Source organism: Betta splendens, chromosome 1 (genome assembly GCF_900634795.4).
Source record: "Betta splendens chromosome 1, fBetSpl5.4, whole genome shotgun sequence".
Classification (NCBI taxonomy): Eukaryota; Metazoa; Chordata; class Actinopteri; order Anabantiformes; family Osphronemidae; genus Betta; species Betta splendens.
Window position 1 is genome coordinate 8479629 of NC_040881.3, and position 14913 is coordinate 8494541.

Genomic DNA, 14913 nt, shown 5'->3' on the forward strand with positions numbered 1-14913 from the left:
ATGCAAAGCATTTTTGTTTTGTTTTTGCTTCCTGGAAAGTGTTTGCAGTCTGATACTAAACTTCTTTTTGATTAAATGTTACACGGCCATGTTTGGCTCAACTAAATTAAACATGCTAGTAATATTTGTAATAAACCTTTTGTGGTTGTTTTTCCTCAAGATGGTCTTCAAGCAAACAAAATAAACATTCAGTAGCATTTCTGTCCATTAGTTTAGTGAATCTGTCTATTTTTGACATGTATAATAACTTGTCAGTAAAGTGTGAAGGCAAACACTCCAAGATTCAACCAGGTCAACTCCAACAAATCCAAATTCAGTTTTTTCAAGCATAAATCAAAGTTCAGGTTTTAGCAGACTGTAACTGGATGAGGTGAAGGTAATTTGAACTGTAGTCTATTGTGTGTAGTTTAGTGGCACCCTTCAAAACTGTACTAAAGCACAGTAACAGTAAAATTTATAACCATCAGTATATATTAATCTAGAATGATACTAGTGTGAATCATTTTGTAAGAATCATTCGTACTTATTGCGTGAAAGTAAAGCTCCTCTTCATAGGTAGGGAGAAATCTAAATGTTCAAAATACTCGGCTGAATATTTTAATGAATGGTAATTTAGAATAATGCACAATATATATTAAATGGAAAAACAATACATTTCTAAAAACAATATTGCATTTGCAATGATTTCATCAGAGCAGGGCACTGGTGCCAAGTATTATTCTGAAAAAAGCAAAACAAAAAACGAACAAACAACAAAAACAAAACAGTACCTCATTAATTTAAGCAAATATTCAAGTTTTTTAGTTTCTTAAATTAAGTAAGCTGTTCTACAACCTTAACCTAAGTCCAGTTATCAGAAAGTCATGCTTTTTACTGCCTTAAAACAACAGCTGTCAGATAGTTTTGAACATTCTAATGTATTTTAGCACCACAACATCTGGCCCCTTGATTAAATGGAGGTTAATATCTTGCAACATTAAAATACAATTTTAGAAACGATGCATCACAGACATCAAAACCTTAAGTGAACCTTAAGTTGAAGGCCCCCTACTGTGTGTGATTAAAGTAATCTGTACTTCAAGCGAAGTCAGTGGAACGTCAGAGCCCTCTGCTGGTTAGACTCATTACTAGTTAAAACATAACTTCATTGCAACTCCTTGGTAGAAACGCTATTATTAAAACATAATGTAGGCAATATAACATTTAATAACATACAGTCTGTACATAATATATAGGTTGATAGTGTAGATTCTCAGAAATAGTTGTCTTCTGGAAAGGCTGGTTGATTCCCAGTGATGCTCTGTGTCCATGTGAGGCATCTACACTCGAGACTTCGGTCTGTCATTCCAGGATCATATATACATAATTTACATTACTGGTTACTACAGCATTTGTCATACATGAGATCTCACTTGACATTCAAAATATTCATCTCATCATATTTTAATGTTACGGTGGTAAAGGCCACAAGGAAGTGAAACAGGAAGAATTCAGCAGGAGCGGGTTCCCTAACGACAGCGGGTGACGGCTATGCACAAAATAAAGCCGGTCTCCTCTGCTGTTGTAGCCTGCGACGGGCTAAGCCGAACGGCCCGCCTCCACGTGTGTCCGTCATCATGACGACTGCAGGACAAAGTGTCAGGGAAGAGCCCCGCTGAAGGTGACGATGGGGAGGCAGAGGAGCGAGCAGAAGGTGGGGTGGAGAGGCTGGATCTGGGCCGAGGCCTGGGGTTTCCGTAGCCTCCAGTCCGTCGAGCTGTCCGGTTTGTAGCACACAGATATTTCACACCTTCAGAAGACAGACAGACGCCAGGGTTATTCGAGTCATAACATTTAAAGTGAATGAGTGGATGAAGTGAAGGTATTATGGCAGCTACGGCCTCCACTCTTTGTTTTATCAGACATAAAGTGGGGCTGTTTTCGTCCTAACTCCACACCTGGTGACGCTCTGCAGTATCTTCTTCTCGTCCTGGTCCAGACACACAGCGAAGGTCGTGTTCCCAGCGCCGCTGACCTGCACCTTGTCCACCTTCACCTCCGTCACGCTCAGCTGCTGCGAGACCAAACCAGTCGAGATCAGCGCCGCGGATCCACGTTTTTAGCACGTGGAGCAGAACTTGACGGGTGAACATTGCGGGTCGTGTTATCTGATATTTCTTGTTTTCGCAGATTGAGTTTTTTTTACCGATGATTTATTTTCTTCCTGTTTCTGTCTCTTTTTCTCTTTGTTCCGATCTACAACTGATCTACAGTAAATAAGCCCATTTCCTGCTGAGGTTTGCTACATCTACAGGCTTCTCGTCTAAACGAGGTTAATGGATTAAGCTACAGCGGCGAACAAACAGTGCTACTGCCTCGATGCCTTTGTCCTGTGGCTTACTGTGAGTAGCTGAGCTGAGTTTACGTGAGGTGACAGGTCGAATTGAATTGTGAGATGCTATCGCGGGCGTATTCAGGTCTCCATCTTTATATAGACGCTGGCTCGAAGGCGGTCGTGAGAGCGAGCTGCTGCTGCTGCTGCTAACGCTGCACTTCTTCCCCGCCACAAACCACACGTCACGTCTGTCTCACCTGGTTAAAGCCCTTCTTGCTCTTGCCGTTCTGTCGCTTCAGAACCTCAGTCATTGTGAACTGCAGACACTCCATCTTCGCGTCTGCGAGAGATGGTCGCGGCTCGAATGAATAGGCGCACGGTAAATGATGGTCTGTGCTGAGTGTGTGGCGGCTGAAGCTCACCTAGCTCCTCTGGGGTTTTACAGGCTTTGGTTAAGTTGACAGAGGTACAGACTTTGGTTTCTCTTTTCCACTGGCTTCTCCCACTAATCACCACCTGGATGAGAGAAAGAAATTTCTCAGATTTGGAAAATGACATGAATGATTTGTATCTTTCCTTAATTTGCATCTTGGTTATTTGATGATTCTTTTGATATTTTAAGGTTTCCAACTATGCTGATTGTGCTGTAGACTGCATAAAGACATACGCAGATAATCAAACATTATCTTACCCTGTTATACATCACTTCCAACATCAGAGGCACTGCCTCTCGGTCACCGTCGATACCAAAACGTTTACTGGCAGCACCTACAGAAGGAGAGCAAAAGTCACAACCCATTCATCTTTATTTTTCTTCAAGTCGCCTTGAAAATGATTAAAAGCAAATGTGAAAATACTGAATATCACATCCAGAGACAGACAGAAGTTGCAACAGCAAAATCTCCACATCTTTATGTGAGGAATATATTATATTAGATATATATTTTAGTAGTGGATTAAAGTAAATTTTCCATATAGAAGAGCCATTACTTCAGTTCTCACACATTCTCCAGGGAAATGAGGAATCAGAAATGTGTGAGTGGCAACGGGTGAAACTAAGAAAGTAGAAGTGGACTGCATCATAACGGAGAAAAAGCAGATGTTCCTATTAAATTTAGTTCAGTCTCAACCTCATCATGACTAATGATGCACTTCACTGCCAGAGAAAGGCAGCGTGGGGGCTTTTAGGCTGTGCGTGCGTGTGTGCGTGTGTGCGTGCGTGCGTGCGTGCGTGCATGTGTGTGTGTGTCAGACGTCACACCCACCCATGGCCTTTATGGCCCGTGTTCCCGCCGTGTGACCCAGCTCCAGGGAGTGGACGAACACCTCGGTCCTTTTCTCTCCACAAGCTAGCGTCAGCTGCAACGGGCAAAAAACCCCCACCTCAGTCACTCACACAGTCGCCACCACATCCATTAGGGGTTGAGCATCTCTGTGAGTGTTCTACCTCGGCTTGATACAGCTGGATGAGAGCGGGCCGGGCCGCGTAGCGACAGTAGTAGAGGACCAGGTCGGCCAGAATGGGCAGACGCTGCTCGTATGAATTGTCGTACGAATCGGACTCAATCTTTGAGGTTTGCTGCGGATGAAAACAACAACAAGCCCTGATATAATGGCACAGGTGAGCGGGAGATCCCCCCCCCCCCCCCCCCCCCCCGCTGGCACGCCCGCTGTGTGGCGCTCGGGTACCTGGCAGACGACGCTGGCGGGCAGCTTGAGCAGGCTCAGCGTGTTCCTCTCGTACCAGGGGTCCAACATGCCCAGGAGGTTGGCGATGTCGTTGGTGCTGTCCCCGGCGCCCACCAGGCGGACGTCCTGCTGGGGCAAAAGCAACAGTGGACCCCGTTAGCGCCAACGCAAGCGTGTGCTCGTCGTTGGGGGGGGGGGGATGTCGCGGCTTACGGTGAACGGCGCCGACGCCTTCCCGGACGCCTGAATCCCGGCGCCGGAGGACCTGCGGCTGCCCGCGTCCCGCGCGGAGTCCCTCTTCACGGGCACGAAGTAGAACTGGAGCCTGAAGAGCCTGCTGAGCAGCGGGCAGGCGCTCTCCTTCCGCCGCAGGCTGTTGTAGGCGCGGGCCACCTTCCCCGCCACGTGGTCGGCGCCGAACACCACCACCCTCAGCGTGGCGCTGCTGCCGTCCTCGTCGCTGCTGAGGATGGGCCTCCGCCGGAAGCACACGTGCCTCAGAGTCTGGCCGTGCGGCGGCGGCGCCGGCTCCGGGCTCTGCAGCCTGACCTGCTGCGGCAGCGAGTTGGAGCGCTGCTTCTGCACGATGTAAATGTCCTTGGATTCGGTGTTTCCCAGGCTCTTGGCCCTGGACAGGGACCGGGGGCTCCGGGGCTTCAGGAAGAGCCGGTAAAAGTGCTGACTCAGGCGCGCGGAGGTTTTGGCGGACTTGGGCGAGCATTTCTCCACCACCGGCGACGAGCAGATGTAGTCGTCCGAGTCCTCGAAGTAGTCGCTGTCGACCCCAGATGTGGCGGAGAACAGGGACGGAGCGTAGCACTCGGACGCCACGGACAGAGTGGAGAACATGGAGTCCTTGGAGGCGGTGGACAGGGAGGAGATGGTGGAGGCGCGGTGGTCGGCGTGGCTCAGGGACATCGGGGGCAGGTCCTCCTCCCCCTTGTCTCGTTTCGCCTCCGCTTCGACCTCCGTCTCGCTCGTGTCCACCTCGTCCTCGTCGTCGCCGTCAATGTCCACCTCCTGCTCCTCCTCCTCCTCCTCCTCCTCCTCCTCCTCCTCCCCAGCCTGCCCGTTGATGGGATCGTCAGCGTCGTGCTCCAAGAGGGAGTTCAGCACGTCTGAGGGGGTCGAAGCAGATGGAGAGAACGGGGGTTAGGGCGTTACTGGCCGAACTGGGCCGCGGAGATCGCATCAGACTGGGAACTTTACCAAAGTTGTCTTTCTCCCAGTGGAACATGTGACACTTGGGTGTCGGCAGTGGCAGCGTCTGGAGCATTCCTAAAGGGGCACAGAAACAGAGCCTGATATATTTACTGTGAGCTGAAAGGTCAGAACGGGGCCCCGCTGTGAGGAGTGGACGGGGCTCCTACCGTCTGACTTCCTCCCACTGGACGCTGAGACCTTCATCCTCTCCCGCAGCCCCTCCAGCCCCTGGATCACATAACTGCGCCCCTTCTGGGGGTCAGTCATGGCGGCGGCCGTCTCCAAGACGTGGCTCAGTTCAGTGAAGATCTCCTGCAGGTCGTCCAGCGCTTTCCCCTGCAGACAGATGATATTTTAACGCCTGAGGAGCTGCAGATGAACGGATGATTCGCCACCAGCGGGTGCCCGACGTACCTGCAGGGCTCTGTGGATGCTGTGTAGTGGATACTTGGGGCCCAGCGCGGACTGGAAGGCGTGTTTGATCAGCGTGACGTAGGTCTCTCTCTGCGAGTGCGGCGCGTGGCTGAGCTGCTCGGCCACGGAGAGGAAGTCGGCGGGCACCTCGCCGGGGTTCATCAGCAGCACCGTCCTGCAGGCGGAGCACAGGTGCGAGAGCACGTGACGCAAACAGGATGGTTCGCGGGTGAGAGCGGGGGAAGGGGGTGAAAGGGGACTTTCCAGGACAAGAAACCAAAGTGTGTGTGTCCTAACCACACAATTGCTTCAGTAACTGAACTTATGACCAGCGTTGCATCAGATCAGATAAAGTTGCTACGAACTAATAGCCTGAACAAAAAGGTGACCTAATTAAACACACACACACACACACACACACACACACACACACACACACACACACACACACACACATGGACCTACATGGTCTTGGAGCACTGGCTGGCGGCGTTGAGGCCCTGCTCCTCTCTCACCAGTCTCTGAAAGGAAATACCTGATGGAAGAGAAAAATAATTCATGGGTTTATTCTAACAACGGGAACAAAAACGTATTCATGACAAGTTCAGTCGCTTCAAGTCAGATGAGGTTTATGTAAAACCTGTTGTGAGTTCAGCTCATAAACACACATCTCATCTGTTCATTCAGTCTGTTACTGGACTTAACTCACTTCCTTTGATCCTTCCTGTAAAATTCACAGATGCAGCTTCTGCTTTTTTGTGTAGTTTTTAAAATGCTGAAGCTACATTCTCGTTAATCTTCTTCACGTCAGTATGAAGAAGTGCAGGGTTCACCCGGTTTCTATATTGTTTCCTGTCTTTGTTGTTGTAAGCAGAGACCTACGGTTCATGTACATCCTACGTGCATTTCCCTGACCTGCCACTAGGGGGAGGACGAATCCAGCGGAACTGGGTTAAAGACTGAAGGAGAACCAAAAACAAAACAATGCTAGAATCACAGGGGACATTTAATAATCTCACTGTAATATAACAACTCTTTGAGTTTGAATAAACTAGGATTCGCAAATATAATTAAAAGCCATAATGACGTCAGCCAAATAAGAAAACAACATTCATCTCAAAAGGACGTGAATGCTTGATTCTCACCCGGAGCCTTGATCTCCAGCTGGAGCGTGGAGAGGAGCTTTCGACACACGCTGCAGTACGGCTCGGGCCAGGTGAGGAAGCAGCGGAACACCTCCACGGCCTCCTCCAGCAGCTCCGCGTCCGCGGGACAGTACGGCGTCTGCAAGCAGGGGCGCACGGCGGGTCAGCGAGCTGCGAGCGGACCCGGCGGCGTCCGCGGGGGGACGAGTACCGTACCTGAAGCAGCGTGGAGGTGAACATGATGGCGAGGGGCACCACCAGCTGGTACTGACACTGCTCCTGGACCTGGCGATGGGAGAGAGCGGGCACTGGTTAGAGGGGGCCGGACGGCGGGGGGCATTCTCTCGACCTCGACCTTTGCCCTTTGCCCTCTCACCTCTCGGGTCTTCGCGATGATCTGCTTCAGGAGGATGAGGAAGTTCTCGGGGTCTCTCTTCACCAGCTCCTCCAGGCTCCAGCGGTTCATGGAGTGACCTGCTGAGCACATCAGCACTGAAACCGGAAACGCATTGACATCAGAAAACAGTTTGTCTGCGTGCACGTACGCGACCAGGAAATTCTGAGAATTCTCAACTCCATTTAAAGCCTCTAAACTCCATCCACCAGCGCCACATGCAGCACCTTACGGTGTGACTGCGTTACGTTGAGACTGTGAGCCGTCAGGGCGCGTTTCATCACCAAGTTTCCTGATCTGTTGTACTGAGAAAACAGGCAGGAGGTTTTCTCATAATAGGAAATAATACGCCTTAGCTGTGAGGGGACCGAGGCTACACAGGTCTAATTGCAGGCTTTTTTTTTTTTTTTAAATGAAAACGTGAGATAAAACTGTGGGTGAAAGTTATACATGCAGGAGATCAAACCACAGCAATCTGAGGTCTGCCACAGGGACAAAAACAACTGTAAGTGATTTCTGACTTCCCCACATGCACTCTACTTTCCATTCGATCCCTCGGCCTCGGCGACTCGCGGCGCATCTCTAAGGAGCCGAGTTTCCAGCGAAACAACACGTCGGCGCTCGCTCGAGTTACACAGAACTGTTTTCCAAGAAGCGCTGTACTCCGCGCCGCGCCCGGGAGTGTAATCTAACATCTCTGAAGAGCAGCGCGCTGACTCGGCTTAAAGGTCAGAGGCCTATTTGCATCCTGAGCGTCGGGTTTACAGCTCTCACACAATGAGCGCTCATTAGATGGAGTCGGCCGGATCGGAGGCGGTTAATCACACCCACAGACGCCGGGACGGGCCGGGAAATGCAGCGAGGTGGAGGAGGAACCGTGAAAAAAACGAGCTGCGGCTTCAGAGAGGCAGCGCGGCGATGGTGGATGCGCAGGAGGCTGACGTCAGCCCCATCCCCGCCCTGCCTCTGTCACCTGCGCCACAGTCACTCCTGCACACACACACACACACACACACACACACACACACACACACACACACACACACACACACACACACACACACACACACACACACACACACACACACACACACACACACTGCGGTCTGTGCCACTTCCTCCCAGCTGTCTATTCACACAACTTCCTCCAGCGCAGTAACACATTTCTCTGATGATGTTGCAGCGACAACAACAAGCTGAGGCGCTTAGGAACACACACACACACACACACACACACACACACTGTAAACAACAACGGCCACGGTCTGGCGTGACAGTGTGTTGGAAGACACCACCGGTTTGCTGCAAGCTGCTTGATACTTCTCCTCAGGTCACAACCAACAAATAAACACACAAACACTAATTTCACTTCATAGACAGGAGTGAGCTTCCAACCCTGAAGTGGAACATTATTGTCAGAGGACAATATTCCAGTACAGTAATGGCCTCAGTCGCAACAATACTAAGGCCTCAGTTCTATTATGTGTCTCAGTAAGTTACTGTATCAGAGAGGCCGGTGCACACAATAGCAGGACATCCTCCCAGCAATCATTAGCCTTAATAAATCCACCTGAGCCTCCCCTCACACTGTACGACGCCGCACACCAGAAGCCACGAAAACAAAAAAACGCCAAAGATGCAGCGTGCATTCATCAGCCGCATCACAGGAAGCTGCCGGCACCAAACCTCTCCCAGCGGAACTCCTACCGTTCCAGTGCTGCGCCGCCGTGGGGCTCTGCCTCAGCCCGTCCAGGCTCCTGTCCAGGGCGTGCTGGATCCGGTCCTCCGTGCACGAGGTGTGCTGCATGTCGGCCTCTCAGGTTCTGTGGACGGACGGAGGAGAGTCAGCTCAGTCCACGCGGCCCAGCTCCCGCTCACGCGCTCATTGCTCCATGCTCTGCTCTGTTTTCATGGACATTTTTTGTTATCACGCCTGGTTTGCATGAAGGCGGATCCCGCGGTAACTATGAAAATGAGTCTAAGAAGATAAACAAACCATGAAGAGATAATTCTGGGGAAATTAATAAAAGCTTTCCTGTTCTCTATGGATGTTTGTGTTTCATAGAATCCTGCCCTGCCATTAATTCTACATTTATCACATCATTATTTGTGTTGAAGCTGTCAGAAAGTTAAAAACTTCACTACATGTTTATTGTATTGCTATAGTGGACACTGTCAAACTAGAAGATGGCTCTATATTTTTGTTAATTTTTATAGTAATTATAAGTACCGCAGTCAGATTTGCTGTAAATTAATGAGACAAAAATAAGGTTCCTGTTATGACTAACCAGTCCTCCTGCTCTGAATACTAATGAGCTGATAAGAGTTTCACAAAAACATAGTAAAAAAACCAAAAGCAGGACACAACGTACAAATAATAAAACAAAATAAAACATTTAGTGAATACGACAAAATGTAACTGGGGCTAATGGAGAGGTACAAATCACTGCATTACATAACTTCAAACTACTGCACATGCAGGAAACCCCCAAAATGACAGAAAACGAGAAACTCAGTATGACCCAACAAGAGTAGAACAATGACCAACGACTAATGAGCAGGAAAATCCACAGACAACATGACGCTGACAAAGTGCAGCCCAGAGCAGAGGTGTGGATGATTGACAGGTCCTCAGAAACAGCAAGTTTGTCGTGATTCACGCACGGCAAACGGGAAGTGATGCAACATCGGAGCAGCAAAACACATATTTAGATTATTGAAGCTGCAGCTTCACATGCAACATCAGCACCACTGGGTCAGGGAGACAGCGCTCGGCCGTGTAGTCCCATCATTACTGAGCAGACGCGTCACGTCTTCGCCGATGACACACGGATGCGCTCAGCTTGACTTTTTCAAACTTTCGTTTTATCAGCGGCTTTGGCTGTTTTTCGCGCAGCCACCGAGGGCAACCCAGGTGTGGTGCGTTGTTTCGGTTCTGTTATGAACACGCATCTTCGGCGGTTACATGCATAATCAGGTGCGAGGGACGTCCCACCGTGAATCCCAACCGATTTGGGGCAGACAAACAAGATTCGCAGTGGAAAAGACGACCCGAAGCTGCCTGGAGGTCCGTGTCGGCGTGATGTAAACGTTACAGCGGCGGCTCCAAACGAGAACTCGAAATTCCCGGGGAAATTGCACATCGGGTTGAAATAGTCTGGTTTAAAAAAAGCAACCAGCGGTCACAGAAGTTCAGGCAGCTCAGTAGGTTGGAGTCGACTCTACCCTATAACTTTTACTATTGACATGATTAAACCTGCCACATATCAGCAGAGGATCTAATATCCAGCTTTATTAATATGCAAAAACATAAACAAGCAGTAAAAAGAAATGAAACTATCACTAACAGTTCTCGACTGGTTTGGAACCAGTACGTGTCTTACAAGAAGTTCACACATCTACCAATACTGGAAAATATTCATATGAGAAGCAGAACAACTACTTCCCCCAAGAATGTTCTTGGTTGTATTTAACAAATACATAGATTATGTGATGATTCATTTATTATCTTAGATTATAACAAATATAAATTGGGATGTAATTACAAAGCTTTATTCACAAATGTGACTGACAGCATTTGGATACAGTTTTGTTGCTCTCAGTGTTGGTGGAGTTTTTATTTTTACCCCAACCTTTAAAACTGTTAATGTTAACAAATGTTAACAAAAGTGTCATGTTTATCTGGAAATCTGCCACAGGACAGGTTTAAAAGTAAAGTCAGCACAGAAACCAAAGAACGGATGATATCATAAAGCGTTTTGGTCTGATTACAGCTCAGAATTTCCCCAGAAAGCACGACAAACCCCCAATGTAACTCTAAAGGACAGAAATAAGTAAGAGCTGCCAAATAAAAGGTATTGATGACTCACTTGCTCTCTCTCTCTCTCTCTCACACACACACACACACACACACACACACACACACACACACACACACACACACACACACACACACACACAGGCATTCTGGGGACACTTGCTTCCTCCGATGATTTACAGTAGGAAACGGGCTCAGTTCCAGTCTCAAACCTGAATGAACTCAGTGTAAGAGAGAAACCGCCGCTCTGTCTGCGGGGCATCAGCGTCTTATCAGCGCCTCTGTGTCGCTCTAATTGGGGGCTGTTGGGGCTTTATTCTGAGACAAGCAACCTTATCCCTCGTCACTGAAGCCAGAACGCTAACGTGTGAATCAGGACCTAGTTGCTGCAGGACAGAGGAAGTCTCGCTCTGTTTTATCTGCAAAAGAGGCTTCATTTATAAAATAGCGGAGAGTTTGACCAAGTAAATTCAAACAGAACAGGGTAAACAAATGAAATGTTAAACACACTGGTTGCACAACCACACGCATGCATCCTGCAACAAGTTCAGGAAACGCACCTATAGTAAAATACGCCCACCACTTCAGGCCTCTTCCTACAGCTAGCGCTGAACAATAGCACCTGCTCTGAGGTGCCTCCTTCTCAGCGGTCCGGCTCTTCCAGGCCCATTGTGCTCGTCCTAAGTTGCCCCGCGGCGGCGCGAGGACGGTAGCGTAGCGTCCAGTGCGCCCAGCGCTCGTAAGGGCTCCGGCCATTGTTTGGGTCGGACGTAGAGTCCGGCCAGAATGGAAGGAACCGCTCAGCCTCCTGAGCACAGGCGCAGCAACAGTGGAGACACGCTGAGGTGCTTTTAGGCCATAGAGGTGAGGCCTGCAGCCTCGTGCACCGCGCGTTTACTGTGCTCAGGGCGGGTGATTCGTGCCCAGCGGTTACGCAATGTCCGCGTCGGTGAGCGGTCGCCACACGTGACGTGCGGGTTTTCGCAGCATGCGCCGATCCAGAGAGTCACAGTTGTTTACGCAGGAGGCGCTGCTCGTGTTGCGTGAGTCTGCGGCGTTTCATAAGAGGATGTATGCAGCACATCCCGAAGAGTCAACAAGGTCACTTCCACATTTTACGGTCGGCGACGAGAACAGGCCGTGTTTCTGTGATGGAACAACAGTTTCAAAACAAGCGGCGAGCTAAAAGAAAAAAAAAACGAGAGGTTGGGATTTAAAGCAAACTGGTCCCAAGCAGAGAACGTCTGTTAGCCTCTAATTATCCAGAAGGGTTGTGACCTTTAAGGGATGAGGCTTATAAACCAGCTCAAAGAGGCCGGCTCAGGGGTCAAAGGTCACGTCTACGGTTTGACTCTGACATATTAGCATCTTAATGCTACAGGTCATTATTTACAAAGACACGCTCTGTTGTCAGCACCAGCTCCTCTCTGCCTCCTGCTCCACACTCATCCAGGCCCTCCTCCTCCACCTGCGCCTCTCCTCATTCCCATGTTGCCCCCCCCTCACTGATCCCATTACCAAATGCTTCCTAGCAGGAAGAGAGCTTCCCTGCTCAGCTGAGGAAGCAGGTGCCTCCCTATTGTTGCTGTGTGATCTGACTCTCAAATAGACTCCCACAGACCTGAGAGGAGCGTGAATGCTCGTGTTTGTGTGTTTGTGCTACACTACAATTGATAGAGGCTGATATTCACATCCAGTCTCCCTCCGCTTATACCTCCCCCACTCCCCTCCACTGACCTACTGGATGTGAGCTGACTTTAGGAAACAGCGCCGGTCCAACTCCAGAGCTCTGCTGTAATTAAGTACTTCCCTTCAGCCCAACCAGACGCTACAGCAGCAGTGAGAATAGGAGGATTTATGGCGCTGGCTCTCTAAATAACCAACGAGTAGGTGCAGTGGGTGAATCCTGTGCACATCATAACACCGAGGATGTTCTGTTTATGTGTATTCATTTCACAGACACGCTTCGGCCTGTTGTTGATGTTGGAAACAGCTTTGACGACAGTGGAGATGTCCACGGTGCGGCCTCAAGGTGTGTGAAAAACACGGCGATGCAGAACCGAAAGCCTCCGTGTTTAACCTTCGGGCTTCACTTCCTGAAGCGAGTGCAGGTGAAAACAATGCTGTGATGAAACCGCCACGGAGGCAAATCTCACACGGCGACTGTCGGTCCGGCGTGAGTGCGAGGGGGCAGCGCGCCGGTCTCCCTCATCGCTGCAGACGTCAACGCGCGCGTCGCATAGGTGAAAACGAAGAATCCACTGATACCACAGCCGTAAAGAGACAAACAGGAAGCGAAGCTGCGAGTGTCGCGCGGCGCCGCGCTCACCTATGATTAAAAACAGCAAAAGGAGAAACCGCTCTCAGCGCTTCACGGCTGTGTGTGCTAAACAACGCATCATCGACGTGCTCTTTCTCCACTTTGAGGCCTGACACACAGCTTCCACCACCACCCTGGCAGTTTTATTATTTCCCAACAGGATGATGATTATATTCAAAAATGTTGTGAAATTGTACAACTCCTGTGAAAAAGAGACATTCCCTCCCTGCTGTTGCTCAACGAGAGTCTGTCAATATCTGCATTAAATAAATACATATATTGAATTGGGAGCGTATGTGCATCATCACCTCAGGGGAACTCGCTCTTACTCTTAATTTGGATTAATTCTCCCGTGAAGCTAAGTGCGTGTTTTTGGGCCGAACCCCAAACAGAGCACGCAGACGGAGCGTGAATCCTCGTTCAGGTTTAACGGCAGCGAGCGTGGGGGGTTTGGCGTCGGGCCACGGCCGCTGCTTCCAGCCTCCGCGGGTCGCCTGAGGCGCCGACACGAACATGTGAGACGAACACATCGCGGTTCCCATTTACAGACACGGACGACATCCAGGCGGCCGACACGTGCTTCTCCGTTCCGACTTCCTCGCTGTTTGTCAAAAGCATGAATCATTTCGAGCGAGCCTCTCGCAAAAAAAAGCAGAAGTTCCAGAAATGGTGTCAGAGTGGGGGTCTGTGAGTTCACAGAGAGAGGGGGGGGGCTGCAGTGCTGCTGTCCATCATCATGAGACCCTTCCCCAGCAGAAAACAAAGCACCTGAAGGCATCGCACTTCGAAGAAACTACAACTCAAAGCTCACTTACATGAGTCGGACATGACGCCAGACACTGACACAAACTTCTTTAAAGGTCCCCAGACACGTACATGTGGGAGAAGCTGGGTCACGCTCACAGCAGCAGGTGCCCTTCAAAATAAAACACCCACGTCTGGCCCCGGTGTCCTACCTGCAGTTCACTGTCCAGCATCCATTCCCTCCGCGAGTGTTAGACGAGTCCAAAAGCGAAGCGTCTCCGCCTCAGCGCCGCTGCCATTCATTCGCCACCCACATCATGGTTGAACGGGCGAACCCACATCCTGGGCACGGCGGAGCAGCGCAGTGAGAAGTCAGCCACCGGTGGATCGCGACGCAGCTCTGTGTGTGTGTGCGTGTGTGTGTGTGTGTGTGTGGCGCAGCTCCGGCGCGCCGACGCCTCGCACAAACAGGAAGCGCACGAAAGAGGTGCTGCCTCGCACAATGACAGAGGCTGCTGGCGTGTCGCGTAGCAGCCTGTAGGTGGGAAGTGGGGCTGTGTGTTCCTACATGCGTGTTGGAGAGCTTTAAAGGGACGTTGGCCTCTGACAGGAAGTCTTTGTTTGCTATCATGCTATTCTCACGCCTTTGGTTTTATGAACTGTGAGCGGCAGCTGAGTGGATTGTCTTATATTGTATGATAATGGCTAACATATAGCAGCATGTGATGTGTATTCTTCTTGTCAGGGATCTCATATTGAACTTTGCATATAATGCCCAGCATTGCCCCCCAGCCTGGGAAACGCTGACCTTAGTTCCCCCTCACGCTTTGCCTGTCATTTACATGTTATGAATTAGTGTGACTGTGAATTCCC

The 14913-nt window shown here is 49.9% G+C and overlaps 1 protein-coding gene across 5 annotated transcripts; it reads right to left on the reverse strand.

Annotated features, from left to right (window-relative positions):
* Positions 1 to 584: 584 nt before the first annotated feature.
* Positions 585 to 14559, reverse strand: pik3r5 (phosphoinositide-3-kinase, regulatory subunit 5). Of its 5 annotated transcripts, none has more exons than XM_055507103.1 (18): positions 14253 to 14559; positions 8867 to 8982; positions 7142 to 7242; positions 6982 to 7050; positions 6766 to 6904; positions 6086 to 6155; positions 5621 to 5795; positions 5374 to 5542; positions 5213 to 5281; positions 4217 to 5121; positions 4004 to 4132; positions 3762 to 3893; positions 3580 to 3673; positions 3006 to 3082; positions 2737 to 2830; positions 2572 to 2654; positions 1938 to 2050; positions 585 to 1789 (listed from the first exon to the last, which is right to left on the reverse strand). In XM_055507103.1, the coding sequence occupies exons 2-18, from the start codon at positions 8964 to 8966 to the stop codon at positions 1639 to 1641; spliced, it is 2670 nt and encodes an 889-aa protein (XP_055363078.1). In that variant the 5' UTR covers positions 8967 to 8982; positions 14253 to 14559; the 3' UTR covers positions 585 to 1638. The 5 variants fall into 5 exon arrangements, with proteins under 5 accessions (XP_055363078.1, XP_029011774.1, XP_055363074.1 ...); XM_029155941.3 differs by having other exon boundaries at positions 7142 to 7257; XM_055507099.1 differs by having other exon boundaries at positions 1938 to 2053; positions 14253 to 14558.
* Between the last annotated feature and the right edge of the window lie 354 nt (positions 14560 to 14913).